General features: G+C 67.1%; 3 protein-coding genes, 1 long non-coding RNA gene and 1 pseudogene across 4 annotated transcripts; 4 read left to right on the top strand and 1 right to left on the bottom strand.

The window, feature by feature from the left end:
- Positions 1-3045, top strand: part of LOC139604728 (kinesin heavy chain-like) — a 3545-nt pseudogene extending 500 nt beyond the window's left edge.
- Positions 3046-5806: 2761 nt separating this feature from the next.
- Positions 5807-16201, top strand: PIP4K2C (phosphatidylinositol-5-phosphate 4-kinase type 2 gamma). Its single transcript, XM_071455953.1, is given in 14 exon segments — positions 5807-6032; positions 7526-7623; positions 7704-7800; positions 8650-8790; positions 10262-10293; positions 10940-10973; positions 10975-11064; positions 12418-12456; positions 12636-12749; positions 14198-14384; positions 14387-14437; positions 14537-14634; positions 15465-15476; positions 15544-16201. Coding segments are annotated over 14 exon segments (1248 nt in total). The 5' UTR covers positions 5807-5858; the 3' UTR covers positions 15625-16201.
- On the top strand, positions 6038-7456 carry LOC139604717 (uncharacterized; the record flags this gene model as incomplete). Its single annotated transcript, XM_071455941.1, has 1 exon — positions 6038-7456. A coding segment is annotated over one exon (1419 nt), but the record flags the coding sequence as incomplete, so codon positions are not given.
- A 178-nt stretch (positions 16202-16379) lies between the features above and the next one.
- DTX3 (deltex E3 ubiquitin ligase 3) lies at positions 16380-23715 on the top strand. Its single transcript, XM_071455934.1, is given in 9 exon segments — positions 16380-16521; positions 17536-17599; positions 20118-20310; positions 20312-20463; positions 20466-20542; positions 20545-20769; positions 22713-22799; positions 22801-22931; positions 23499-23715. Coding segments are annotated over 8 exon segments (954 nt in total). The 5' UTR covers positions 16380-16521; positions 17536-17586; the 3' UTR covers positions 23575-23715.
- Positions 22364-22766, bottom strand: LOC139604710 (uncharacterized). The gene is made up of 3 exons (XR_011684073.1): positions 22648-22766; positions 22520-22612; positions 22364-22467 (listed from the first exon to the last, which is right to left on the bottom strand). It is a non-coding gene; the product is annotated as an uncharacterized lncRNA (long non-coding RNA).
- Positions 23716-25018: the final 1303 nt, after the last annotated feature.

Here is a 25018-nt window from a genome sequence, read left to right as displayed (position 1 = left end):
GTGAGCTTCCGAAGCTGGAGAAGCGGCTGCGCGCTACGGCTGGGCGAGTGCAGGCCCTGGAAGGGGCGCTGAGGGCGCCAAGGAGGGGGCGCGCCTGGACAAGCGCCGGTACCAGCAGGAGGTGGAGCGGATCCGAGAGGCCGTGCGGGCCCGGGGGGCGCGGCGGGGGGCCCGGAGCCCACATCGGTACGGGGGAACCGGGGGGAACCGGGGGAACCGGGGGGAACCGGGGGGCCCGGAACATCGGTACGGGGGGCACCGGGATCGGGGTGCGGGGTGGGCACAGGTACAGGGGTGCAGGGTGGGCATGGCGGGGTGTGGGGGGTGTGGGGGTGCAGGGTGGGCACAGGGGGTGCAGGGTGGGCACAGGTACAGGGGTGCAGGGTGGGCACAAGGGGGTGCAGGGTGGGTACAGGTACAGGGGTGCAGGGTGGGCACAAGGGGTGCAGGGTGGGCACAGGTGCAGGGGGTGCAGGGTGGGCATGGGGAGCGCGGGGGGTGTGGGGGGTGCGGGCATGTGGAGGGTGCCCAGGGCGCCCAGGGTGCCGGGTGGGCACGGGGGGTGCACAGCATGGACTGGAACTGGGGCCTGGGGTGCGGGGTGGGCACAGAAGATCCCGGGTGGGCAGGGGGGTGCCCAGGGTGCAGGGTGGGCACGGGGGGTGCATGAGATGTGGGGGGGTGCAGGGTGGGCATGGGGGGCGCAGGGTGGGCACGGGGGGGTGCATGAGATGTGGGGGGCGCGGGGTGGGCATGGGGGGCGCAGGGTGGGCATCCAGCCCGGCACACTCTGGGCTTTGGGGGGGTACCGGGGCTGACACCCCCTGCACAAGGGCGGAGGGCCCGGCCCAGGGGGTGCCTCAGACTCTGGGGGTGCCCTCTGGGGGTGCCGGGTGCCAGCAGCGCCCCTGACCCCCCCGTGCCCCCCCAGCCAAGCCGGTGCGGCCGGGGCAGGCGCCATCGCCCACCGGGCTGAGCTACACCAACAGCCTGTTCCAGGGGTACCCCGGGGGGGGCGCCCTGCCCGGCCCCCACGGCCTGTGAGTGCGGGGGGGCTGGGAGGGGAGGGAGGCACTGGGGGGGCAGGGGGAATGGGAGGGTCTGGGGGTGGCAGGAGGGGTGTGGGGGGGGTCCTGGAGCAGGGCTGGTGTGGTCTGGGGGTGCAGGGGGGGGTCCTGGAGGAGGGGAGGGAGGCTCAGGGGGTGCCGGGTCATGGGAGGGTCCCAGGGGGTTCCGGGGGGGGGTGCAGGGGTGGGGGGGTCCTGGTGTGCTCTGGAGATGCGGGGGCACGGGGGGGATTATTTGGGGAGGGGCAGGCACGGGGGTCTCAGGGTCTCTGTCCCCCCCTCCCCAGCTTTGCCAGCGGCCCCCCCACGCTCCCCAGCACCCCCCCGGACCCCCTACCAGCAGCTCAACGTGGATAACGGTGAGGGGGGGGCCCCCCGGGGGGTGTCCCCGGTGTCGGGGGTGCTGCCATGGGGGGGGCCCTGGGGGTGTCCCCAGTGTCGGGGTGCTGCCATGGGGGGGGGGTGTGGGGGTGTCCCCAGTGTCGGGGTGCTGCCATGGGGGGGGTGTGGGGGTGTCCCCAGTGTCGGGGTGCTGCCATGGGGGGCGGGGTGTGGGGGTGTCCCCAGACGCCCCCCCTGGAGCTGCTGCTCTTCCTTGCAGGGAACGTGACAGACATCAATGACAACAGGTGAGGGGGGGGCGCGGCTGGGGGGGTTCTGGGGCTGGGGGGGCCTGGCTGACACCCCGTGCCCCCCAGGAGTGACCTGTCCTGCGCCTGCGAGGCCGAGGAGGCGGCCAAGCTCTTCCCCCTGCGCCAGGAGACGGCGGCCAGTTAATGCCCCCCCCACCCCCAGGTACGGCCCCACGGCTGTGGGACCCCCCCAAACTCAGTCCTCAACCCCAGGTGAGGGACCCCTCCCACAGCCCCAAATGTGGGACCCCCCCAAACTCATTCCTCACATCCCCGGTGTGGGACCCCCCCCAAACTCATCCCCGGGTGTGGGACCCCCCCCAAACTCATTCCTCACACCCTCAGGTGTGAGACCCCCCCAAACTCACTCCACACCCCCAGGTTAGGGACCCCCCCAAACTCATCCCTCACATCCCCGGGTGTGGGACCCCCCCCCCCCTCCCCACCTCACACCCCCCTCCCCGGCTGTGGGACCCCCCCAAACTCATCCCTCACACCCCCGGGTGTGAGGACCCCCCCCCTCCCCACCTCACACCCCCCTCCCCGGGTGTGGGACCCCCCCAAACTCATTGGACACCCCCAGGTGTGAGACCCCTCCCACAGCCCCCTGGGTGTGGGACCCCGCCCCCCCCCCCTTTCTCAGGGACCCCCGGGGACTCCCCCATCCTTGGAGTGACCCCAACCCCTCCAAGCCCCCCCCTGCCCCTGGATGCCCCAAATCCCCCCCCTCACTCTTCCCAGCCCCCCCCCATTCCTGGGATCCCCCCCCATCCCTGGGGCTCCTCTCCGACCCCTGCAGTCTCCGGGGTCCCCCCCCACCCCAAGATCCCCCCCCCCCCCCCCATCCCTGGGGTCCCCTCTGAGCCCTGTAGGCTCCGGGCTCCGCCCCCCCCCCATCCTTGGGGGACCCCCGGGTGCCTCTGCCCCCCCCGACCCGCGTGTCCCGTGTCCCCCCCCCGCCCCGCAGGTGCTGCAGACCCGGCTCCGCTCGCATGTCCCGGTGTCACCGGTGTCACCCGTGTCCTGTGCTCGTGCCACGCTCGCTCCGTGCGGGGGGAGGGGGCCGCCCCCCCCCCCCAGGACCCCCCGGGACCCCCGACGGGGGCGGGGCCGATGGGGGCGGGGCCGGGGCTGCCTTAACCCGGGAATGTCGCCCCCGGCCCGGCCCCACAATGGGGGACAGCGCAGCCCCCCCCCCCCCGCACCCCCCCGGGTCCCCTCGCTTGGCATCTCGGCTGTGCCCCCCCCCACCCCACGGGGGGGTCCCCGCGCCCCCCGCCCCCCCCCAGCGCTGCATGTCCCGCCCAGCGCGGCCGGAGCGCAATAAAGGGAGAGGCTGAGAGAAACTGGGGGGTCTGAGAGAAACTGGGGGGTCTGAGAGAGACTGGGGGGTCTGAGAGAGACTGGGGGGTCTGAGAGAGACTGGGGGGCTCCTGGGGGGCTCTGAGAGAGACTGAGGGGCTCCGAGAGAGACTGGGGGGGTTTGAGAGAGACTGGGGGGGTCAGAGAGAGACTGGGGGGCTCCGAGAGAGACTGAGGGGGGTTTGAGAGAGACTGGGGGGGCTCCGAGAGAAACTGAGGGGCTCCTGGGGGGCTCTGAGAGAGACTGGGGGGGGTTTGAGAGAGACTGGGGGGCTCTGAGAGAGACTGGGGGGCTCCTGAGGGGCTCTGAGAGGGACTGGGGGGCTTGGGGGGTACGGGGGGGTTCAGGGGGCTCTGAGACAGCCTGGGGGGGTCCGGGGGGAGCTCTGGGGGATCTCTGAGAGAGCCTGGGGGGGCTCGGGAGGGGCTGGAGATGCTGAGAGGGCCTGGGGGGGATCGGGGAGCGCTGGGGGTCCGGGGGGCTGGGGGGGCTGGGGGGGCCACGTCACAGTGGGAGCGTTTGGGGGAGTGGGGTCACACACGGGATTTGGGGAGGGGGTCACGCTGGGGGAAGGGGGGCACACTGCGGATTTGGGGGTGCAGGGTTACACAGGGGGGATTTGGGGGCACTGGGGGTCACACTGGGGGCACAGCGAGGAGTGGGGCACACTGGGGTGTTTGGGGGAGCAGGGTCACACTGGGGGCGCTGGGGACAGTGGGGTCACACAGGGATTTGGGCACTTGGGTCACTCTGGGGGTGTTTGGGGAGGGGGCTCACATGGGTGGCACTGGGGTCACACAGGGGGTGTTTAGGGGCACTGGGTCACTGTGGGGGTATTTGGGCAGTGGGGTCACACGGGTGGCACTGGGGTCACACTGGGGTCGTTTGGGGGCACTGGGGTCACTCGGGGGGATTTTGGGGCGCTCGTTCCACAGCTGGGGTCACAGCGGGCATTGGGGGCAGCGGGGAGGACACGGGGGAGTGGGACCCCACCTGCACGGGGCACTCTGCAGGTGCCACACCTGTCCCCGTGGGGTCACACCTGTCCCTATAGCAACCACACCTGTCCCCGCGGGGTCACACCTGTCCCCTGTGGGGTCACACGTGTCCTGGTGGTGATCACACCTGTCCCTATAGCAACCACACCTGTCGCCGTGGGGTCACACCTGTCCCTGTAGGGTCACACCTGTCCCTGGAGGGTCACACCTGTCCCCGTGGTGATCATACCTGTCCCTATAGCAATCACACCTGTCCCTGTGGGGTCACACCTGTCCCCGTGGTGATCATACCTGTCCCTATAGCAATCACACCTGTCCCTGTGGGGTCACACCTGTCCCCGTGGTGATCATACCTGTCCCTATAGCTGTCACGTGTGTCCCTATAGCTGTCACACCTGTCCCCACAGGTGTCCCACCTGTCCCTGTAGGGAAGGGGCGCCCCCTATCGGTTTCCCACACTCCATGCAGTGATCGCACACATCTGTCCCTACAGGTGTCACTGTGTCCCTATGGTGGTCACACCTCTCCCCTACAGGTGTCACACGAGTCTCCTAAAGTATCACACGTGTCCCTACATGTGTCCCATGTGTCCCTGCAGGTGTCACACCTGTCCCTACATGTGTCCCACATGTCCCTGTAGGGAACAGGTTTCCCATACTCCATACAGGGATCACACCTGTCCCCCACAGGTGTCACACATGTCCCTATGATGATCACACATGTCCCCACAGGTGTCACACCTGTCCCCATGGGGATCGGGTGCCCCCTATTGGTTCCCCCGTGTCCACAGGGACAGCCGGTGTCACCTGTGCGGTCACACCTGTCCCCATGGGGTCACACCTGTGCCCAGCAGGATCACAAATGTCCTCTATGGCGATCACAGGTGTCCCCTGTCAGTGTCATATGAGTTCCCTGCGGACCACACCTGTGTTGTGCAGGTGTCACACGTGTCCCCACAGGTGTCACTTGTCCCTGTCACTTGTCCCCTGTCACTAGTCCATGTCATGTGTTCCCTCCAGGTGTCACACATGTCCCTCTCACATGTCCCCGTCATGTGTCCCCTGCAGATGTCACACCTGTCTCCATCACGTGTTCCTGTCACATGTCCCTGTCACCTGTTCCTGCCATCTGTCCCTGTCACGTGTTCCCTCCAGTTGTCACACCTTTCGGTGTCACGTGTCCTGTCACACCTGTCCTGTCATGTGTCCCCTGCAGGTGTAACACGTGTCCCTGTCACGTGTCCCTGTCCCTGTCACATGTCCCTGGTGGGGTGTCACACCTGTCCCTGTCACGTGTCACACCTGTCCCCTTCACATGTTCCTGTCACATATCCCCTGCAGGTATCACACCTGTCGGTGTCACACGTGTCCCTGTCACCTGTCCCCTTCAGGTGTCACACGTGTCCCCTGTCACGTGTCCCTGTTACCTGTTCCTGCCATCTGTCCCTGTCACGTGTCCCCTGCAGATATCACACCTGTCGGTGTCACACGTGTCCCTGTCACGTGTCCCTGTCACGTGTCCCCGGGGGAAGATGTCACACCTGTCCCTGTCACGTGTCCCCGGGGGGGGGGTCACACCTGTCCCTGTCACGTGTCCCTGTCACGTGTCCCGGTGGCTGCAGGGCGCCCCCTGTCGGTTTCCTCCGCTCCCGCCCTCGGCCCGTGGCGCCCCCTGGCGGTCCCCGGGCCCAGCCCCGCCCCGCTCCTGGCGCCGCTTCCGGGTTCCGGTGCCGCGCCGGGGCCGGGCGGAAGCGGCGGCGGAAGCTCCGGAAGCGGCGGCGGAAGCGGCAGCGGCGGCCATGGCGGCGGCGGCGGCGGCGGCGGCGGGGTCCCTGTCCCGGCCCGGGCCCGGGCCCGGCCCCGGCGCCGCCCGCACCAAGAAGAAGCAGAAGCGCTTCGTGCCGCAGCGGGTGAAGCTGCCGCGGGCCGCGGACCCGCTGCTGGCCGTGCTGGCCTGGGGCGTCACGCACCAGGTCAGCACCGGCACCCCCGGGACCCCGCGGCTTTTCCCCCCGTACCCCCGTGTCCCCTCCCGCCTGTAGGGACCCCCGCGGCCCTTGGGAGCCCCGGTGCCGGTCCCAGTCCCCTCCCGGGATATCCGTGCCCGGCCCTCCGGGACCCCCGCGTGTGTTCCCGGCAGCCCCGCAGCCCCCGCCTGTCCCTTCCCTGGGACCGTCATTTCCCCCGGAGCCCTCGGTGTCCCCTGTCCCGGATCCCCATTGCCCTGCACCCCTCGGCTCCATTCCCCGGGATCCCCATTGCCCCCGGGATCCCCATTGCCCCGCATCCCGTGTCCCTGTCCCTCGGGATCCCCATTGCCCCCATGCCGTGTCCCTGTCCCTCGGCTCCATCCCCCGAGATCCCCATTGCCCCAGGGATCCCCATTGCCCCCACTCTTTCTGCTCCATCCCCCGAGATCCCCATTGCCCCCACTCTTTCTGCTCCATCCCCCGGGATCCCCATGTTCCCATCCCGTGTCCCCATCCCCCCGGGATCCCCACTGTCCCCGTCCCTCGGCTCCATCCCCTGGGATCCCACCTGTGGGGTCACACCTGTACCCTGCAGAGGTCCCATCCCTCGGTTCCATCCCCTGGGATCCCGTGTCCTCGTCCTTCGGCTCCATCCCGTGTCCCCATCCCCCAGGATCCCCACTGCCCCCATCCCATGTCCCTGTCCCATGTCCCCATCTGCCTGCTCCATTCCCCGGGACCCCCTGTCCCCATCCCTTGGCCCCATCCCTTGGCCCCATCCCTCAGCTCCATCCCCCCAGGATCCCGTGTCCCCATCCCCCAGGATCCCCATTGCCCCCCATACCCCTCGGCTGCATCTCACGAGATCCCCATTGCCCCCGGGATCCCCATTGCCCCCGGGATCCCTATTGCCTTCCATGCCGTGTCCCTGTCCCTCGGGATCCCCATTGCCCCCATCCCGTGTCCCCCATCCTGTGTCCCTGTCCCATGTCCCCATCTGCCTGCTCCATCCCCCGGCACCCCCTGTCCCCATCCCATGTCCCCATTCTGTGTCCCCATCCCTTGGCCCCATCCCTCAGCTTCATCCCCCCAGGATCCCCATTGCCCCCATCCCATGCCCCCATCCTGTGTCCCCATCCCGTGTCCCCTCCCCTCGGCTCCATCCCTTGTGTCCATCCCCTGGGATCCCCACTGCCCCCATGCCCACACTTGGGGGGTCCCTGGGGGTTCTCCCCGGCCCTGGGGGTCCCTGGGGGTGTTTCCCGGGGGTGTTTCCCGGGGGTCCTGGGGGGTGTTTTCCCGGGGGTCCCTGGGGGTATTTCCCGGGGGGTCCCAGGGGTCCCTGGGGGTGTTTCCCGGGGGTCCCTGGGGGTTCTCCTCAGCCTGGGGGGTCCCTGGGGGCGTTTCCTAGGGGGTGCCTGGGGGTGTTTCCCGGGGGTGTTTCCCGGGGGTCCCTGGGGGTGTTTCCCGGGGGGTCCCACCTTGCCCCCCCCCAGATCAACGAGCTGAGCCAGGTGCCGCTGCCCGTGATGCTCCTGCCCGACGATTTCAAAGCCAGCTCCAAAATCAAGGTCAACAACCACCTGTTCAACAGGTGAGCGGCACAGGGGGGGACATGGGGGGTGCCCTGCAGCGGGGGACACCCCAAAACTGACGTGAGCCCCCCCACCTCAGGGAGAACCTGCCCAGCCATTTCAAGTTCAAGGAGTACTGCCCGCAGGTGTTCCGCAACCTGCGCGAGCGCTTCGGCCTCGACGACCACGACTACCAGGTGGGGCTGGGGCTGGGGGGGAGCCAGGGCTGCCCCCGGCTCCTGGGCCGGCGGTGGCTGTCACCTGTGTCACCTGTGTCACTTGTGTCACCTGTCCCATGGCTATGTCACCTGTGTCACCTGTGCCACCTGTGCCATGGCTGTGTCACCTGCGTCACCTGTGTCACCTGTGTCATCTGTGTCACCTGTCCCCTGGTTGTGCCACCTGTGTCACCTGTGCCATGGCTGTGTCACCTGTGTCACCTGCGTCACCTGTGTCACCTGTCCCCTGGCTGTGTCACCTGTGCCACCTGTGCCATGGCTAAGTCACCTGTGTCACCTGTGTCACCTGTGTCACCTATGTCACCTGTGTCACCTGTGCCACTTGTGCCACCTGTCCCCTGGCTGTGTCACCTGTGCCACCTGCGTCACCTGTGTCACCTGTGCCATGGCTATGTCATCTGTGCCACCTGTGTCACCTGTCCCATGGCTATGTCACCTGTGTCACCTGCGTCACCTGTGTCACCTGTGCCACCTGTGTCACCTGTGTCACCTGTGTCACCTGTGTCCCTGGGTGGCTGTGTCTCCAGCTGTGTCCCCTGTGTCCCCAGGTGTCCCTGGGCGCGCAGCCCCCCGCGGGGGTGGCTGTGTCACCTGTGTCTCCAGCTGTGTCCCTGGGGTGGCTGTGTCACCCGTGTGGCTGTCACTGGTGTCCCTGGGGTGGCTGTGTCACCTGTGTGGCTGTGTCCCCAGCGGTGTCCCTGTGTCCCCAGGTGTCCCCTGGCATGGAGCTCGCCACGGGTGTGGCTGTGTCATTGATGTCCCCAGCGGTGTCCCCTGTGTCCCCAGCGGTGTCCCCTGTGTCCCCAGGTGTCCCTGGCACGCAGTCCCCCGCGCTGGGTGGGCAGTGGGCGCCGCCTGCTGCTCTCGGCCGACCGGACGCTGGTGCTGAAGGAGCTGTCGAGCGAGGACGTGGCCGACGTGCACGGGCTGCTGGCACATTACCACCAGGTATGGGCACAGGGTGGGCACAGAGTGGGCATGGGCTGCTGGCACATTACCACCAGGTATGGCACAGGGTGGGCACAGGGGGCACGGGGCTGCTGGCACATTACCACCAGGTATGGCACAGGGTGGGCACAGGGTGGGCATGGGCTGCTGGCACATTACCACCAGGTATGGCACAGAGTGGGCACGGGCTGCTGGCACATTACCACCAGGTATGGCACAGAGTGGGCACAGGGGGCACGGGCTGCTGGCACATTACCACCAGGTATGGCACAGGGTGGGCACAGGGTGGGCACAGGGTGGGCATGGGCTGCTGGCACATTACCACCAGGTATGGCACAGGGTGGGCATGGGGGGCACAGGGTGGGCACAGGGTGGGCATGGGGCTGCTGGCACATTACCACCAGGTATGGGCACAGGGTGGGCATGGGCTGCTGGCACATTACCACCAGGTATGGGCACAGGGTGGGCACAGGCTGCTGGCACATTACCACCAGGTATGGGCACAGGGTGGGCACAGGCTGCTGGCACACTGGTGCCAGGTATGAGGGGGCACTGGGGTTTCCAGGGGTGTCACCAGGGTGTCACCTATGCCTCTGGGAGCAGCTGTGCCACCTGTGTGCCTGGGGATGGCTGTGCCACCTGTGTGCCCTGGGGGTGGCTGTGCCCCCAGTGTCTCTGGCTGGCTGTGTCCCTGTGTCCCCCATGTCCCTGGCTATGTCCCCATGTCCCCGGTGTCCCCAGTGTGTCCCCATATCCCTGCTGTGTCCCTGTGTCCTCCATGTCCCTGGCTGTGTCCCTGGTGTCTGTGTCCTTGCTATGTCCCCATGTTCCTGCTGTGTCCCCACTGTGTCCCCATGTCCCTGCTGTCCCTGGCTATGTCTCCATGTCCCCGGTGTCCCTGTGTGGCTGTGTCCCTTGTGTCCCCATGTCCCTGGCTATGTCCCCATGTCCCTGCTATGTCCCCATGTCCCTGGCTGTGTCCCCATGTCCCTGCTGTGTCCCCATGTCCCTGCTGTCCCCATGTCCCTGCTGTGTCCCCATCTCCCTGCTGTGTCCCTGCTGTGTCCCTGCTGTGTCCCATGTCCCCTGCTGTGTCCCCATGTCCCTGCTGAGTCCCCATGTCCCCAGCGGTGTCCCCATGTCCCTGCTGTCCCCCTGTCCCCGCAGTACGTGCTGCAGTGCCACGGGCAGATGCTGCTGTGTCCCTGGCTGTGTCCCCATGTCCCCTGCTGTGTCCCTGGTTGTGTCCCCATGTCCCCGCTGTGTCCCCATGTCCCTGCTGTGTCCCAGTTGTGTCCCCATGTCCCTGCTGTCCCCGCAGTAGGTGGTGCAGTGCCACGGGCAGACGCTGCTGTGTCCCTGGCTCTGTCCCCATGTCCCTGCTGTGTCCCTGCTGTGATCCCATGTCCCTGCTGTGTCCCCACGTCCCCAGCAGTGTCCCCATGTCCCTGCTGTCCCCCTGTCCCCGCAGTACGTGGTGCAGTGTCACGGGCAGACGCTGCTGTGTCCCTGGCTGTGTCCCCCATGTCCCTGCTGTGTCCCTGGTTGTGTCCCCATGTCCCTGCTGTGTCCCCATGTCCCTGCTGTGTCCCTGCTGTGTCCCCATGTCCCTGCTGTCCCCCTGTCCCTGCAGTAGGTGGTGCAGTGCCACGGGCAGACGCTGCTGTGTCCCCATGTCCCCAGCAGTGTCCCCATGTCCCTGCTGTCCCCCTGTCCCCCGCAGTATGTGGTGCAGTGCCACGGGCAGACGCTGCTGTGTCCCTGGCTGTGTCCCCATGTCCCTGGCTGTGTCCCCATGTCCCTGCTGTGTCCCCTGCTGTGTCCCATGTCCCTGCTGTCCCCCTGTCCCCGCAGTACGTGGGTGCAGTGCCATGGGCAGACGCTGCTGTGTCCCCATGTCCCTGCTGTGTCCCTGGCTGTGTCCCCATGTCCCTGCTCTGTCCCCATGTCCCCTGCTGTGTCCCTGCTGTGTCCCCATGTCCCAGCTGTGTCCCTGCTGTGTCCCCACGTCCCCAGCGGTGTCCCCATGTCCCTGCTGTGTCCCTGCTGTGTCCCCATGTCCCTGCTGTGTCCCCCACGTCCCCAGCAGTGTCCCCATGTCCCTGCTGTCCCCCTGTCCCCGCAGTACGTGGTGCAGTGCCACGGGCAGACGCTGCTGCCCGCGGTTCCTGGGCATGTACCGGAGTGAGCGTGGACAGCGAGGACACCTACCTGCTGGTCATGAGGAACCTCTTCAGCCACCGCCTGCCTGTGCACAGGAAGTACGACCTCAAGGTACTGGGGTGTCCCCGAGCCCCCCGAGTGCTCCTGTGGGGCAGCCCCCCCCTGGAGGAGCGTTGGGGGGTGGCACAGTCGGGATGGATGGAGATGAGAGATCTCTGAAGCCAGGGTGTGGATTTGGGGTTTATTGCAAAGGAACAAGTGCAGGGAGCTGCTGGGAGCTGCAGGCACAGCTGGAGCAGGACTGAGAGAAGAGAGGGGGAGAGAGGATGAGAGAGAGGATGAGAGAGAGGATGAGAGGATAAGAGAGTGAGGTACCCATTACAATAAAATAAATCTTCTGGTTGTGGAATTTGGGGTTTATTGCAAAGGAACAAGTGCAGGGACCCTGCTGGGAGCTGCCAGGCACAGCTGGAGCAGGACTGAGAGGAAGGATAGAGAGGATGAGAGAGAGGATGAGAGGATAAGAGAGAGAGTAAAAGAGAGGATAAGAGAGAGAGGTTCCCATTACAATAAAATAAATCTTCTGGTTATGGAATTTGGGGTTCATTGCAAAGGGCCAAGTGCAGGGAGCTGCTGGGAGCTGCCAGGCACAGCTGGATCAGGACTGAGAGAGGGAGAGAGAGGTAAAGAGAGAGAAGGCAAGAGCGTGGTAAAGAGATGAGAGAGTGAGGAAGAGTAAAGAGAGAGTAGAAGAGGACGAGGTTCCCGTTACAATAAATCCTCTTCTGGTTGTGGAATTTGGGGTTTATTGCAAAGGGGCCTGAGGGCAGGGCCCTGCTGGGAGCTGCCAGGCACAGCTGGAGCAGGACTGAGAGGAGAGAGGGGAGAGAGGATGAGAGGGTGAGAGAGCAAAAGCGTAAGAGAATAAAAGGGGTAAGAGGGGTAAGAGTGTAAAAGTGTAAGAGAGCAAAGTTCCCATTCCAATACAATAAATCTTCTTCTGTGTTGAATATTCTGATCCTCACTAACCAATCTAGTACAATATACAAATCCTATAGCATTTCCATACAGCCTGTAAGAATAATTACATTACCACACTGGGTTACATTTTAAACCCTACAAACTCCTCTTTGGGCCCCTTCTGCCAAGCCAGCAGGGTCTGCTCTGCCCCTTGGAGCTGTCTGCAAGCAGAGGGTGTTGTTCCATCAAAAGGGGATCACCTTCAGCCAGCCACACCATTGTTTTCCAGTTGTTCAGTAACTGAGGGATCTCAAAGCTGCTTTCATTTCATTCTCACTTATAGTTCCCATATTCTCCAAATCTTTTGCCAGACAATGTTATATATATATATTGTATATATAATATGATATTATATGATATATAATACATCATATTGATAAGGCTTTCCTGTTTCACCTTCCCCAACGCCCCCAAATCCCCTCCTGTCACCTCTGCTCCCTGCAGGGCTCCCTCGTGGACCGAGAGGCCAGTGACAAGGAGAAGGTACTGCAGGGGGATGCTGTGAGCCCCCCAGATTTGGGGGGCTCTCCAGGCCTCGTTTCCCCTCCTCCCCAATAATGACAGCTCATGAGCTGCCCCCTTCCCCCCTGTGACCCCACAGCCCCGGGGTGTCCCCTCCAGCTCAGGGGTGTCCGGGGGGGCTCCCCACTGTCCCTCCCCAGGGCAAGGAGCTGCCCACCCTGAAGGACGTGGATTTCCTCAACAAGAACGAGAAGGTGTTCGTGGAGGAGGAGCAGCAGCGCGAGTTCATGGACAAGCTCAAGCGGGACGTGGAGGTGGGCACGGGGGGGCTGCACCCCAGGGGGCTGAGGGGATTGAGGGGGGCTCCCTCCCCACCCCGAGTGACCCTTTGGCCTCCCAGTGTCCAGGCTCTGAGGGTTGGGGGGGCTCTCTTGCAGTCCCCCCCTCTAACGACCCCTTGGTTGTCCCCTCAGCCCTGAGGGTCCAAGGGGGTTTTGGGACCGTGTCCAGTATCTGATGGCTGTGGGGGTGACAGGGCCCAGGCTCTGGGGGTTTTGGGGCTCTCCCCATGGCTATGGGGTGTCCCCCACCCCTTATGACCCCTTGGTTGACCCCTCAGCCCTGAGAATTGGGGGGGTTTGGGGCTGTGGGGGTCTCTTTCTCAGTGCCCAGGCTCTGAGGGTTTGGGGGCTCTCCCTGTGACCATGGGGGTGTCCCCCCACCCTAATGCTCCCTTGGTTGTCCCCTCAGCCCTGAGGGTCCAAGGGGGTTTTGGGGACCATGTCCAGCATCTGATGGCTCTGGGGGTTTGGGGGTGAGCTTCCCTGTGCCCAGGCTGTGAGGATTTGGGGGGGCTCTCCCAGTAGCCATGGGGGTGTCCCCTACCCCTAATGACCCCTTGGTTGTCCCCTCAGCCCTGAGAATTGGGGGGTTTTGGGGAATTGAGGGGGTCTCTTTCTCAGTGCCCAGACTGAGGGTTTGGGGGCGCTCCCCATGGCTATGGGGTGTCCCTCACCCCTAATGCCCCCTTGGTTGTCCCCTCAGCCCTGAGAGTCCAAGGGGGTTTTGGGGACCATGTCCAGTATCTGATGGCTGTGGGGGTGACAGGGCCCAGGCTCTGAGGGTTTGGGGGCTCTCCCTATGGCCATAGGGGTGTCCCTCACCCCTAATGCTCCCTTGGTTGTCCCCTCAGCCCTGAGAATTTGGGGGTTTTTGGGGCTGTGGGGGTCTCTTTCTCAGTGCCCAGGCTCTGAGGGTTTGGGGGCTCTCCCTGTGACCATGGGGGTATCCCCCACCCTAATGCTCCCTTGGTTGTCCCCTCAGCCCTGAGGGTCCAAGGGGGTTTTGGGGACCATGTCCAGCATCTGATGGCTCTGGGGGTTTGGGGGTGAGCTTCCCTGTGCCCAGGCTGTGAGGATTTGGGGGGGCTCTCCCAGTAGCCATGGGGGTGTCCCCTACCCCTAATGCCCCCTTGGTTGTCCCCTCAGCCCTGAGAATTGGGGGGTTTTGGGGAATTGAGGGGGTCTCTTTCTCAGTGCCCAGACTGAGGGTTTGGGGGCGCTCCCCATGGCTATGGGGTGTCCCTCACCCCTAATGCCCCCCTTGGTTGTCCCCTCAGCCCTGAGAGTCCAAGGGGGTTTTGGGGACCATGTCCAGTATCTGATGGCTGTGGGGGGTGGCAGTGCCCAGGCTCTGGGGGTTTGGGGGTGACTCCCCCAGGGTTTTGGGGTGGCCTCCCCCAGTTGCCGCCGTGTCCCCGCAGTTCCTGGTGCAGCAGAAGCTGATGGACTACAGCCTGCTGCTGGGCATCCACGAGGTGGAGCGGGGCGAGCAGGAGGAGGAGGAGGAGCTGGAGGAAGAGGAGCTCGGGGGGGGCGACGAGGGGGGGGCTGGGGGGCCCCTATGGCACCTCCCGGAGGGCCTGGGGGGGCTCCTCAACTCCTACCGGCCCTGGGCCCCGGAGAGTTCGACCCCGGCGTGGACGTGTACGCCCTGCGCGGGGGCCGAGGGTGAGACGGGGGGACTGGGGGGTCCTGGGGGGGTTTGGGGGGGTCCTGGGGGGTTTGGGGGTGCAGGGAGCGCTGACCCCCCTGGCTGTGCCCCCCAGGAGCCCCCCGGCGCGAGGTTTATTTCATGGGGCTCATCGATGTCCTCACCCAGTACGACGCCCGCAAGAAGGCGGCGCACGCGGCCAAGACCGTCAAAACACGGGGTGAGGAAATGGGGGCACCCCGAAACTGGGGGGCACCTCAAACTGGGGGGCACCAAAACACGGGGTGAGGAAATGGGGACACCCCAAAATGGGGGGGCACCTCAAACTGGGGGGGCACCTCAGACACGGGGTGAGGAAATGGGGAGGCACCAAAAACATGGGGTGAGGAAATGGGGGCACCCCAAAATGGGGGGGCACCTCAAACTGAGGGGGCACTTCAAACACGGGGTGAGGAAATGGGGGCACCCCAAAACTGGGGGCACCTAAAACACGGGTTGAGGGGGGCATGGACTGGGGGCACCTCAGACTGGAGGGGCATGACAAGCACAGGGTGAGGGGGGGCACAGACTGGGGGGCACCCTGAACTGGGGGGAACACAGACTGGGGGGACACCTCAAACTGGGGAGGGGGACACCCCAGACTTGGCAGGGGGGCACCCCAGACTGGGGAGGGCACCTGAAAATGGGGGAGAGCACCCTGAACGGGGGGGGGGGCACTGGACTGGGGGGGGAGGCTACCCCAAACTGAGGGGAAGGGCACCCCAAACTGGGGGGAGCACCCCGAACTGGGGGGAGGGCACTTCCCAACTGGGCGGTGGGCACCCCGAATTGGGGAGTGGGCACCCCGAATTGGGGGGTGGCATTTCCCAGCTGGGGCTGGCAGGGCTGGCTCCCCCTTGGGTTTTTTGGGGAGGGGATTTGTTGGGGTGGGGACAGGGAGGGGTTGGGGGGGGGGTTAAGCCCCTGGCAGGGTCTGGGGGGGCAGGAGGGGAGGGGGCTGTGGAGGGGCTGGCACTGGGGGGGCTGGGGGGGCTCAGGTGAGGGGTGGGGTTGTGGGGGGGTCGTTCCCAGGGTCAGGCTCTGTTCCTGGGGGGCTCTGAGCCGCTGCCCCCCCAGGCCGGAGCCGAGATCTCCACGGTGCACCCCGAGCAATACGCCAAGCGCTTCCTCGACTTCATCACCAACATCTTCGCCTGAGGGGGGGGGCACAGCCTCCCCCCCGCGGGACCAAAACCCCCCCAGGGGGTGCTGCCCCCCCCCCTACCCCCACAGCGACCCCCGCCCCGCAGTGGGGTTCCACTGCTCAAGTGCCTTAACTTTATCTAAGGGGGGTCCGGGGGGGCTCTGGCCCCAGCACTGGGGGGATCTGGGGTGCCCCCCCCCCCTGCACAAGGGGCTCTGGGACCCTTCTGCCCCCCTCCCAAAGCTGGGAGGGGTCAAACACTACTTGCCCCAGGGGAGGGAGTGAAAGGGGGCCCCCCCACTCATGACTGGGGTGCAGCCCCCACCCCTGTTCCAAATGGGGCTGGGGGCCACTCCCTGCCCCCCGCCATGTGGGACCTGGGGGGCTCCGGCTCCCCCCCCCTTTAATGCAATTCCCGAGGGACAGGGGAGGACCCCGGCCCGGTGGGACCCCCGGGGGGGGCGGGGCCTGCTGGGCTGACCTCCCTGTCCCCCATTTGTGGGGGGGGCCGTGTGTCGTGTCCCTCCCCCCACCCCCATTTATGGGGCTCCTTCCCGCGTTCTGTTCTGAGAAATAAATTATTGAACCGGCCCTGCGTGTGCCCCGTTCGCTGGGCCCCTCAAACCCCGGGACCCCCGAATTCCCGGGGACCCCCGAATTCCCGGCTCCATCGCCCCGCCCCCGCCGCTCAGGCCCCGCCCCCGCCCGGCTCGGACGCCGCTGTTCTGGCCCCGCCCCCAGGCGCGTTGCCATGGCGACGCCCTCCCCGCCAGCCCCGCGCGCCGTTGCCATGGCCCCGCCCCTCCCCCGTTGCCATGGCGGCCCCGCCCCGCGCGGTCACGTGAGGCGGCCGCGCGCAGGGCGCCCCCCGCCGCCGGACGCGCCCGCGATGCTGCGCCCGCCCGGGCCCGGTGCGTGCGGGACCCCCGGGACCCCCCCGGAACAGCCCCGGCACCCCCCGGCACCCCGCACCCCGCTCGACCCGCGGCCCCCCGCCCCGCGCCCGCTGCCGCCCGCACCGCAGCGACCCCCCGGGCTCCTCCCCGGGCCTGTCCGGACCCTCCGGAGCCCTCCCCGGGCCTGTCCGCTCCCCTCGGGCCTCACCGGGACCCTCCCCGGGCCTGTCCGTTCCTATCGGGACCCCCGGGCCTGTCCGTTCCTATCGGGCCTCACCGGGCCCCTCCCCGGGCCTGTCCGGACCCCCCAGGCCCCTCCCCGGGCCTGTCCGCTCCCCTCGGGCCTCACCGGGACCCTCGAGCCCCTCCCCGGGCCTGTCCGGACCCCCCCGGGCCTTATCGGGACCCCCCGGGCCTTATCGGGACTCACGGGCCCCCCCTCGCGTCTCATCGGGACCCCCGGGCCCCTCCCCGGGCCTGGCCTGTCCCCGCCCCGAGCCTCAGCGGGACCCCCGGGCCTGTCCTGTCCCCCGCCGGGCCCCGTCCGTCCGCCCGGGCCTCCTCAGAACCCCCCGGGCCTCCTCGGGACCCCCCCCCGGGCCTGTCCCCCCCATTTCGAGCCCCATCCCCCACCCTGCCCCCCCCCCCCCCCCCCGCATGGAGCCCCTCGGGGATGGGGGGGATGGGGGGGGATGGGGACACCGGGGGACACCGGGCGTTCACCCCCGATCCGCGGGCCCCTCCCCACGGGCCGTGGTTGGGCAAACACCCCCGGGCCGCTCCGGGGGCCTGGATGGGTCTGGGGGGGCCGGGGGGACCCCCAGGAGCTGCTGCCCCCCCCCCCCCCCCCCCAGGAAGGGCCGTGGGGGCTGGGGGGTCCCCTGGGGACACGGGGGTGGCGATGCCGTTGTTATTGTGGGGTCACCTGGGCGGGGAGGGGACCCGGAGGGGGTTGAGCCCCCAGATTGGGTCTGGGGGTGGTGGGGGCCGTCTGTGACCCCCCCCCGTGTCCCCCCCGTGTCCCCCCAGCCCCGGGCTCGTGGCTCTTTGCTGATCCTCCGTGCTCTGCTCGTGTCCCCCATGGGCTCACCAGGTGGGTGTGGGGGACCCCCCCCAGGGCTGGGGGACCCTCCCGGGGCTGGGCCCCCCCTCGTGCACGGCCCTTGGCTTTGGGGACCCCCCTTTGGACCCTTCGGGGATCCCTTTGGACCCTTCAGGCTGTGGGACCCCCTGGCTCTGGAGACCCCCTTGGACCTCCCCCTTCATCCATGGGACCCCCCCCCGGGTTCTGGGGACCCCCCTCGGGTTCTGGGGACCCCTCTCGAGCACCCCCTCGGGTTCTGGGGGACCCCCTTGTGGACCCCCACGGGATGGGGGGGGTGCTGGGGACACCCCAACCTTTGCCAGTCCCCCCAGGGGTCAGGGCTGCTGGCACCCCCGGGTGTCCCACATTTGGGGACAGGACAGGTTTAACCCTTGCCTGGGTGAGTGTCCCCCCCCACCCCGGGTTTGGGGGCACTGTGCCCCCTCAGGGCCCCCTCAGGTGCCATGGCCGGGTTCTGGGGGGGGTCCCTAAGTGCCCAGAGGGTTTGGGGGGGTCATGTTTGGATTTTGCTGGGTTTTAGGGTGACCCACAGTGCCCAGGCTCTGGGTCTTGGAGTTCCCATTCTCAGGGTCAGGGGATTTTGGGGGGGTCCATGCCCAGGTTCAAAGGGGTTTTGGGGGTCCATGCTCAGTCTCTGAAAGGTTTTTGGGTATCCATATCCAGTCTCAGATTTTTGGGGGTCCGTGCCCAGGCTCTGAGAGGATTTTGGGGGTCCATGCCCAGGCTCTGAGAGGTTTTTGGGGGTCCATGCCCAAGCTTTGAGAGGTTGGAGGGTCCCTGCCCAGGCTCTGAGAGATTTTGGGGGGCCCATATCCAGTCTCAGAGGATTTTGGGGGTCCATGCCCAAGCTCTGAGAGGTTTTTGGGGATCCATGCCCAAGCTCTGAGAGATTTTGGGGGGTTCATGCCCAAGCTCTGAGAGGTTTGTGGGGATCCATAAATGCCCAGTCTCAGAAGTTTTGGGGGTCCGTGCTCAGTCTCTGGCAGTTCTGGGGGTCCATGCCCAGTCTCAGATGATTTTGGGGGTCCATGCCCTGGGTCTGTGAGGCTTGGGGGGTCCATGCCCAGGCTCAGAGAGGTTTTTGGGGGTCCATGCCCTGGGTCTGTGAGGCTTGGGGGGTCCATGCCCAGGCTCAGCCTTTGAAGATCTCATGCCCAGATTTTGGGGTTCAAAGGGTCCCACGAGCAGCCCTCGATGGTTTTGGGGTGTCCCACCCGTGTTTGTCCTGTCAAGGATTTTGGGGGTCTTGGGGGCCACCAGGCCATGGTGCCAGTGGGGGGTCCAGTCCCTGGGGGTTTGGGGGTCCCATACCCAGTCCCTGGGGTTTTGGGGTCCCATACCCAGTCCCTGGGGTTTGGGGGTGCCCGTGCCCAATCCCTGGGGGTTTTGGGGTGCCCGTGCCCAGTCCCTGGGGTTTGGGGGTGCCCGTGCCCAGTCCCTGGGGGTTTTGGGGTGCCCATACCCCGTCCCTGGGTTTTGGGGTGCCCGTGCTCAGTCCCTGGGGGTTTTGGGGTCCCATACCCAGTCCCTGGGGTTTTGGGGTCTATGCCCAGTCCCTGGGGTTTGGGGGTGCCCCAGTGTCGTTGATGCTGTCAGGGATGTTGGGGTGCTGGGGAACCACCAAGAGCCGGGTGATGGTGGCTCAGGAGGTTTTGGGGAGTCCATTTCCATCCCCTGCTGGTTTGGGGTGTCCGTGGGTGTTTTGAGGTGTCCATGCTCAGTCCCTGGGATTTTGGGGGTCCTGTGCTCAGTCCCTGGATTTGGGGTGCCCGTGCCCAGTCCCAGGCAGTTTTGGGGTGTCCCGTGCGTGTTTTGGGGTCGGTGCCCATGGGTGTTCGGGGTGTCCCTGCTCAGTCCCGGGTGTTTTGGGGTGTCCATGGCTGTTTTGGGGTCTTTGCTCAGTTCTGAGGTGTTTTGGGGTGTCCATGGGTGTTTGGGGTCCGTGCCCAGTCCCTGATGTTTCAGGATGTCCGTGCTAAATCCCTGAGTGTTTTGGGGTGCCCATGGGTGTTTCGGGGTGCCCATGGGTGTTTGGGGTCCGTGCCCAGCCCTGGGTGTTTCGGGGTGTCCGTGATCAATCCCTGAGTGTTTCGGGTTGCCCATGGGTGTTTAGGGGTGTCCGTGCCCGTTTCGGGGTGCCCCGTGTGCCCGGCCCTGATGCCCCCCGCCTGTCCCGCAGTGTCCTTGGTGCTCTCGAGGATGTTGGGGTGTGGGGCCCAGCAGGAGTGGGGTGACGATGCCTGGGGATGTGCCCAGCTCTGGCTGTTTCGGGGTGCCCATGGCTGATTCGGGGTGTCCCTGGCTGTTTTGGGGTGCCCATGCCTGGCCCTGATGCCCCCCGCCCGTCCCGCAGTGTCCCTTGGTGCTCTCGAGGATGTTGGGGTGTGGGGTGACGATGCCAGCAGGGTCCTGTCCCTGGGGGTGCCCGCGGGTGTTTCGGGGTGTCCCTGGGTGTTTCGGGGTGCCCCGTGTGCCCGGCCCTGACGCCCCCCCGCCCGTCCCGCAGTGTCCTTCGTGCTCTCGAGGATGTCGGGCTGCGGTGCCCCCGGTGCCAAGAGCCGGGTGACGGTGCCCAAGCGCGTGTGGGAGTTCGTGACGCGGGAGCGCGCGGCGCGCCTGGCGCTGCTGGCGCAGGAGGCGCGGGTGCGGATCCTGGTGGACGGCGAGACCCCCGAGCTGTACGTGCTGCAGCTCTGCGCGACCCCCCCCGGGCGGCGCGGGGCTCTGCCCGGCCCGCAAGGCGCTCAAGGCGCTGCTCAAGGAGACCGAGAAGGAGCTGAAGAAGCGCAGCCAGCGGCACGGGGAGGTGCTGGGGGCCCGCCCCGAGCCCCCCGCGGGCGCCGCTGGCTCTCCCGGCGCCGGGGCCCGGCGCGGGACGAGGAGCCGGAGCGGCAGTGCCCGATCTGCCTGGGCGAGATGCGGGGCCCCGCGGCACGCTCGAGCGCTGCCGCCACTCGTTCTGCGGGGAATGCATCGCGCGGGCGCTGCAGGTGCGCTCCGCCTGCCCCGTCTGCGGCCGCTTCTACGGGCAGCTGGTGGGCAACCAGCCCCCCGACGGCCGCATGCTGGTGACCCGCGACGCCGCGCTGCCCCTGCCCGGCTACGAGGCCTTCGGCACCATCATCATCCAGTACGTCTTCCCGCCCGGCGTGCAGGGGGTGAGTGCCTGCAGGGGGAGGTGTTTCCCCTCCTGATGGGCGATCCCAAATCCCCTTGGGAGGCCCCCGGCCCAGCCCTAAGCTCCCCAGCGCCCCCCGTGGGTGTCCCCAGTGCCCCGGGTTTGGCTCTGTGCCCCCAGTGCCCCAGGTTGTCCCCCAAATCCTGCTGGGTGCCCCCAATGCCCCGGGTTTGGCTCTGTGGCCCTGGTTGTCCCCAAATCCTGCTGGGTGTCCCCAGCATTTCTGGGTGCCCCAACCCAATCCTGTGCCCCCAATGTCCCTGGTTGTCCCCAAATCCCAGCTGGGTGTCCCCAGCATTTCTGGGTGCCCCCAAACCCATGATGGGTGCCCCAACCCAATCCTCTGCCCCATTTGGGTTGTCCCCAAATGCTCCCAGTCCACCTCGGTGTCCCCAGCAGCCCTGGGTGCCCCCGAGTCCACAGTCTGTGGCCCTGGCACCCCTGGGTGTCCCCCAGATCCTGTTGGGTGGCCTGGCATGGCACAGTGTCCCCAGCACCCCTCAGGTCCTGATGGATGGCCCTGGGTGTCCCCAAACACCCCAGAGCCAGCTCTGTGCCCCCAATGCCCCCTGGGTACCCCAAACCCTGCTGGGTGTTCCCAGCACCCCTGGGCTGCCCACACATCCCGGCAGGTGTCCCTGGCTGCTCCCAAATCCCTTTGGGTGTTGCTGACAGCCCTGGTGTCCCCAGATGCCCCCGTGTCCCCAACAGCCCTGGGTGCCCCCCAATGCCCCTGGGTACCCCAAACCCCGCTGGGTGCCCCCAGCCCTGATCCCTTTACCTGTGCCCCTCTCAGTGCCCCCCCTTACCTGTGCCCCCTCTCTGCCCCTTTACCTGTGCCCCCATCACTGCCCCTTTACCTGTGCCCCCGTCACTGCCCCCTCACCTGTGCCCCTCTCAGTGCCCCCCCTTACCTGTGCCCCCCCCAGCTGTAACCTGAACCCAGGCTGTGATACCTGTGCCCCCCCCTCACCTGTCCCCCACTCTGTGCAGGGGTGCTGTACCTGGGCACCACGTGGGCACTGACACCTGTGCCCCTGTCCCTCACCTGTCCCCTGGCACCACATGGGCACTGACACCTGTGCCCCTGTCCCTGTCCCCTCGCATGTCCTCTGGCACCACGTGGGCACTGACACCTCTGCCCCTGTCACTTCCCTGCCTCTCTCACCTGTCTCCCACCCTGTGCAGGTGGAGCCCCCCAAATCTGGGGGTGCAGTTCCTGGGCACCACATGGGCACTGACACCTGTGCCCCTGTCCCTGTCCCTTCACGTGTCCTCTGGCACCACGTGGGCACTGACACCTCTGCCCCTGTCACTCTCCTGCCCCCCTGGACTCTGTCCCCCACCCTGTACAGGGGTGCAATACCTGTGCCCCCCTCACCTGTCCCCCACCGCCATGCAGGTGGAGCACCTGGGAGTGCAGTACCCTGGCACCACCTGGGCACTGACACCTGTACCCCTGTCCCCTGTCCCCTCACCTGTCCCCTGGCACCATCTGGGCACTGATACCTATGCCCCTGTCCCTGTCCCTCACCTGTCCCCTGGCACAACGTGGGCACTGACACCTGTGCCCCCTGTCACTTCTCTGCCCCCCTCATCTGGCCTCCCTATACAGGTGGAGCACCTGAACCCAGGGGTGCAGTTCCTGGGCACCACAATGGCACTGGCACCTGTGCCCCTGTCCCTGCCCCCCCTCACCTGTCCCCCACCCCATGCAGGTGTGTGGTTACCTGGCACCACCTGGGTACTGACCCCTGTGCCCCTGTCCCTCACCTGTCCCCTGGCCCCACATGGGCACTGACACCTGTGCCCCTGTCCCTCACCTGTCCCCTGGCACCTGTGCCCCTGTCCCCCTCACCTGTCCCTGGCACCACGTGGGCACTGACCCCTGTGCCCCTGTCCCTCCCCTGTCCCCCCGTGCAGGTGGAGCACCCGAACCCGGGCGTGCGGTACCCGGGCACCACGCGCGTGGCGTACCTGCCCGACTGCCCCGAGGGCAACAAGGTGCTGGGGGCTGTTCCGCAAGGCCTTCGCCCAGCGCCTCACCTTCACCGTGGGCACCTCGCTGACCACGGGCCGTGCCAACGTCATCACCTGGAACGACATCCACCACAAGACCAACTGCACCGGCGGGCCCCAGCTGTGCGGGGGGCACGGGGGGCACCGGGGGGCACGGGGGGCACCGGGGGGGCACGGGGGCACCGGGGGGCACCGGGGGGAGGGGGATGGCACCCACCATGAGACTGACCCAGCCCGGCTGTGCCAGGGGAATGTGGGGCACCTGGGGGCTGGTGGGCACCTGTGCACGTGGGGGGGCACCTGGGGGGGGGCTGATGGGCACCTGTGAACGTGGGGGGCAGGAGGGCATGAGGAGGGCACCTGGGGAGTTGGGGACAGCAACCCACCATGAGACTGACCCAGCCCGGCTGTGCCAGGGGAGTGTGGGGCACCTGGGGGGGCTGGTGGGCACCTGTGCACATGGGGGGGCACCCGGTGGGCACCCAGGGTTTGGGGAACAGCATCCACCAAATCCAGCACCAGCTGTGGGAGGGGGCACTGGGGGGCACCTGGGCTGTGGGGGGAGGCAGGATGGTGAGGGGAGGGCACCCCGGGAAGGGAGGATGGTGAAGGGTGGGCACCCTGGGGATGGTGAGGGGAGGGCACCCCCGGGTGGGGGGCACGGCCTGACTCGCTCCCCTGTGCCCCCAGGTTCGGGTACCCCGACCCCACGTACCTCGCCCGGGTGCAGGAGGAGCTGCGGGCCAAGGGCATCACCGAGGACTGAGCGGGGGGGCAGGGACCCCTCCCGGGCTGGGGGAGCCCCCCAGGAGCACCCCGGGCTGTGAGGATCCCTCAGGGCCCCCCTGGGCCGCGGGACCCCCGGGCAGGGGGACCCCCACACCAGGGCACCCCCCCCGGGGCAGGAGGAACCCCCGGGGCAGAGGGATCCCCCTTCAACGGGACCCCCATGCAGGGGGATCCCCCATAAAACGGGACCCCCATGCAGGGGGATCCCCCATAAAACGGGACCCCCATGCGAGGGGATCCCCCCCTTCAACGGGACCCCCATGCAGGGGGATCCCCCCTTCAACGGGACCCCCATGCAGGGGGATCCCCCCTTCAACGGGACCCCCCATGCGGGGGGATCCTCCCATAAAATGGGACCCCCCATGCAGGGGGATCCCCCCACACAATGGGGCCCCCATGCAGGGGGATCCCCCATAAAACGGGACCCCCATGCGAGGGGATCCCCCCCTTCAACGGGACCCCCCATGCGGGGGGATCCTCCCATAAAATGGGACCCCCCCATTCGAGGGGATCCCCCCATAAAACGGGACCGGGACCCCCCCTGGGGCAGGAGGAGCCTCCCCCGGACAGGGGGATCCCCCCTTCAATGGGACCCCCATGCAGGGGATCCCCCATAAAAGGGGATCCCCATGTGGGGGGATCCCCATAAAACAGGACCCCCCCATGCGGGGGGATCCCCCTTCAATGGGACCCCCATGTGGAGGGATCTCCCCATACAGTGGGGCCCCATGCAGGGGGATCCCTCATAAAACGGGACCCCCCCGGGGCAGGAGGAGCCCCCCCCGGACAGGGGGATCCCCCATTCAATGGGACCCCCATGCAGGGGATCCCCCACCCTACGGGAGCACCCCTGAGTTGGGGCCCCCCCAGCCCCCCTGGCTGGCAGCGGGGGGCACGAGGAGGGGCCCAGACCCCCCCGGGGGGGTTGGTGCCACCCAGCCCCCACAGCACGGACAGACAGACGGACCCCTGTACATAGCCCTGCCCCCAGGACGGACAGACAGACAGGGGGATCCTGCCCCCCGCCCCCCAAGCCCCGCAGGGGTTCCACCCTCGGGGGGGGTTTATTTATTTTTTATTTCCCCCCCAGGTCTGTAACTTTGATCCAATAAAAATATGCAATGGAATCAGGGGGGCCAGGGGGGCTCCCCCCATTCTTGGGGCAGTGAGGGGGGCACAGTGAGCCCTGGGGGGGGTGGGGGGACACGGGGGCACAGGGCTGGGGACACCGGCATGGGGACAAGAGATGTGACTTGGGACGGGACTCGGGATGTTGGGGTGAGGACACTGGGGTGGGGGTGTCAGGGTGACAATGGGATGGACATGGGGACATTGGCCTGGGACAGCAGGATGGAGACATTGGGGTGGGGGACAGGGCATGGGACAGAGTGAGGGCACATGGGGGCTGTGTGGGTGGGATT

This window comes from Agelaius tricolor, unplaced genomic scaffold (assembly GCF_023055355.1).
Source record: "Agelaius tricolor isolate 1412-34295 unplaced genomic scaffold, bAgeTri1.0.p SCAF_55, whole genome shotgun sequence".
Lineage (NCBI taxonomy): Eukaryota > Metazoa > Chordata > Aves > Passeriformes > Icteridae > Agelaius > Agelaius tricolor.
Note: the sequence above shows the minus strand (reverse complement) of the source record. Positions and strands in the feature narration are given on the sequence as shown.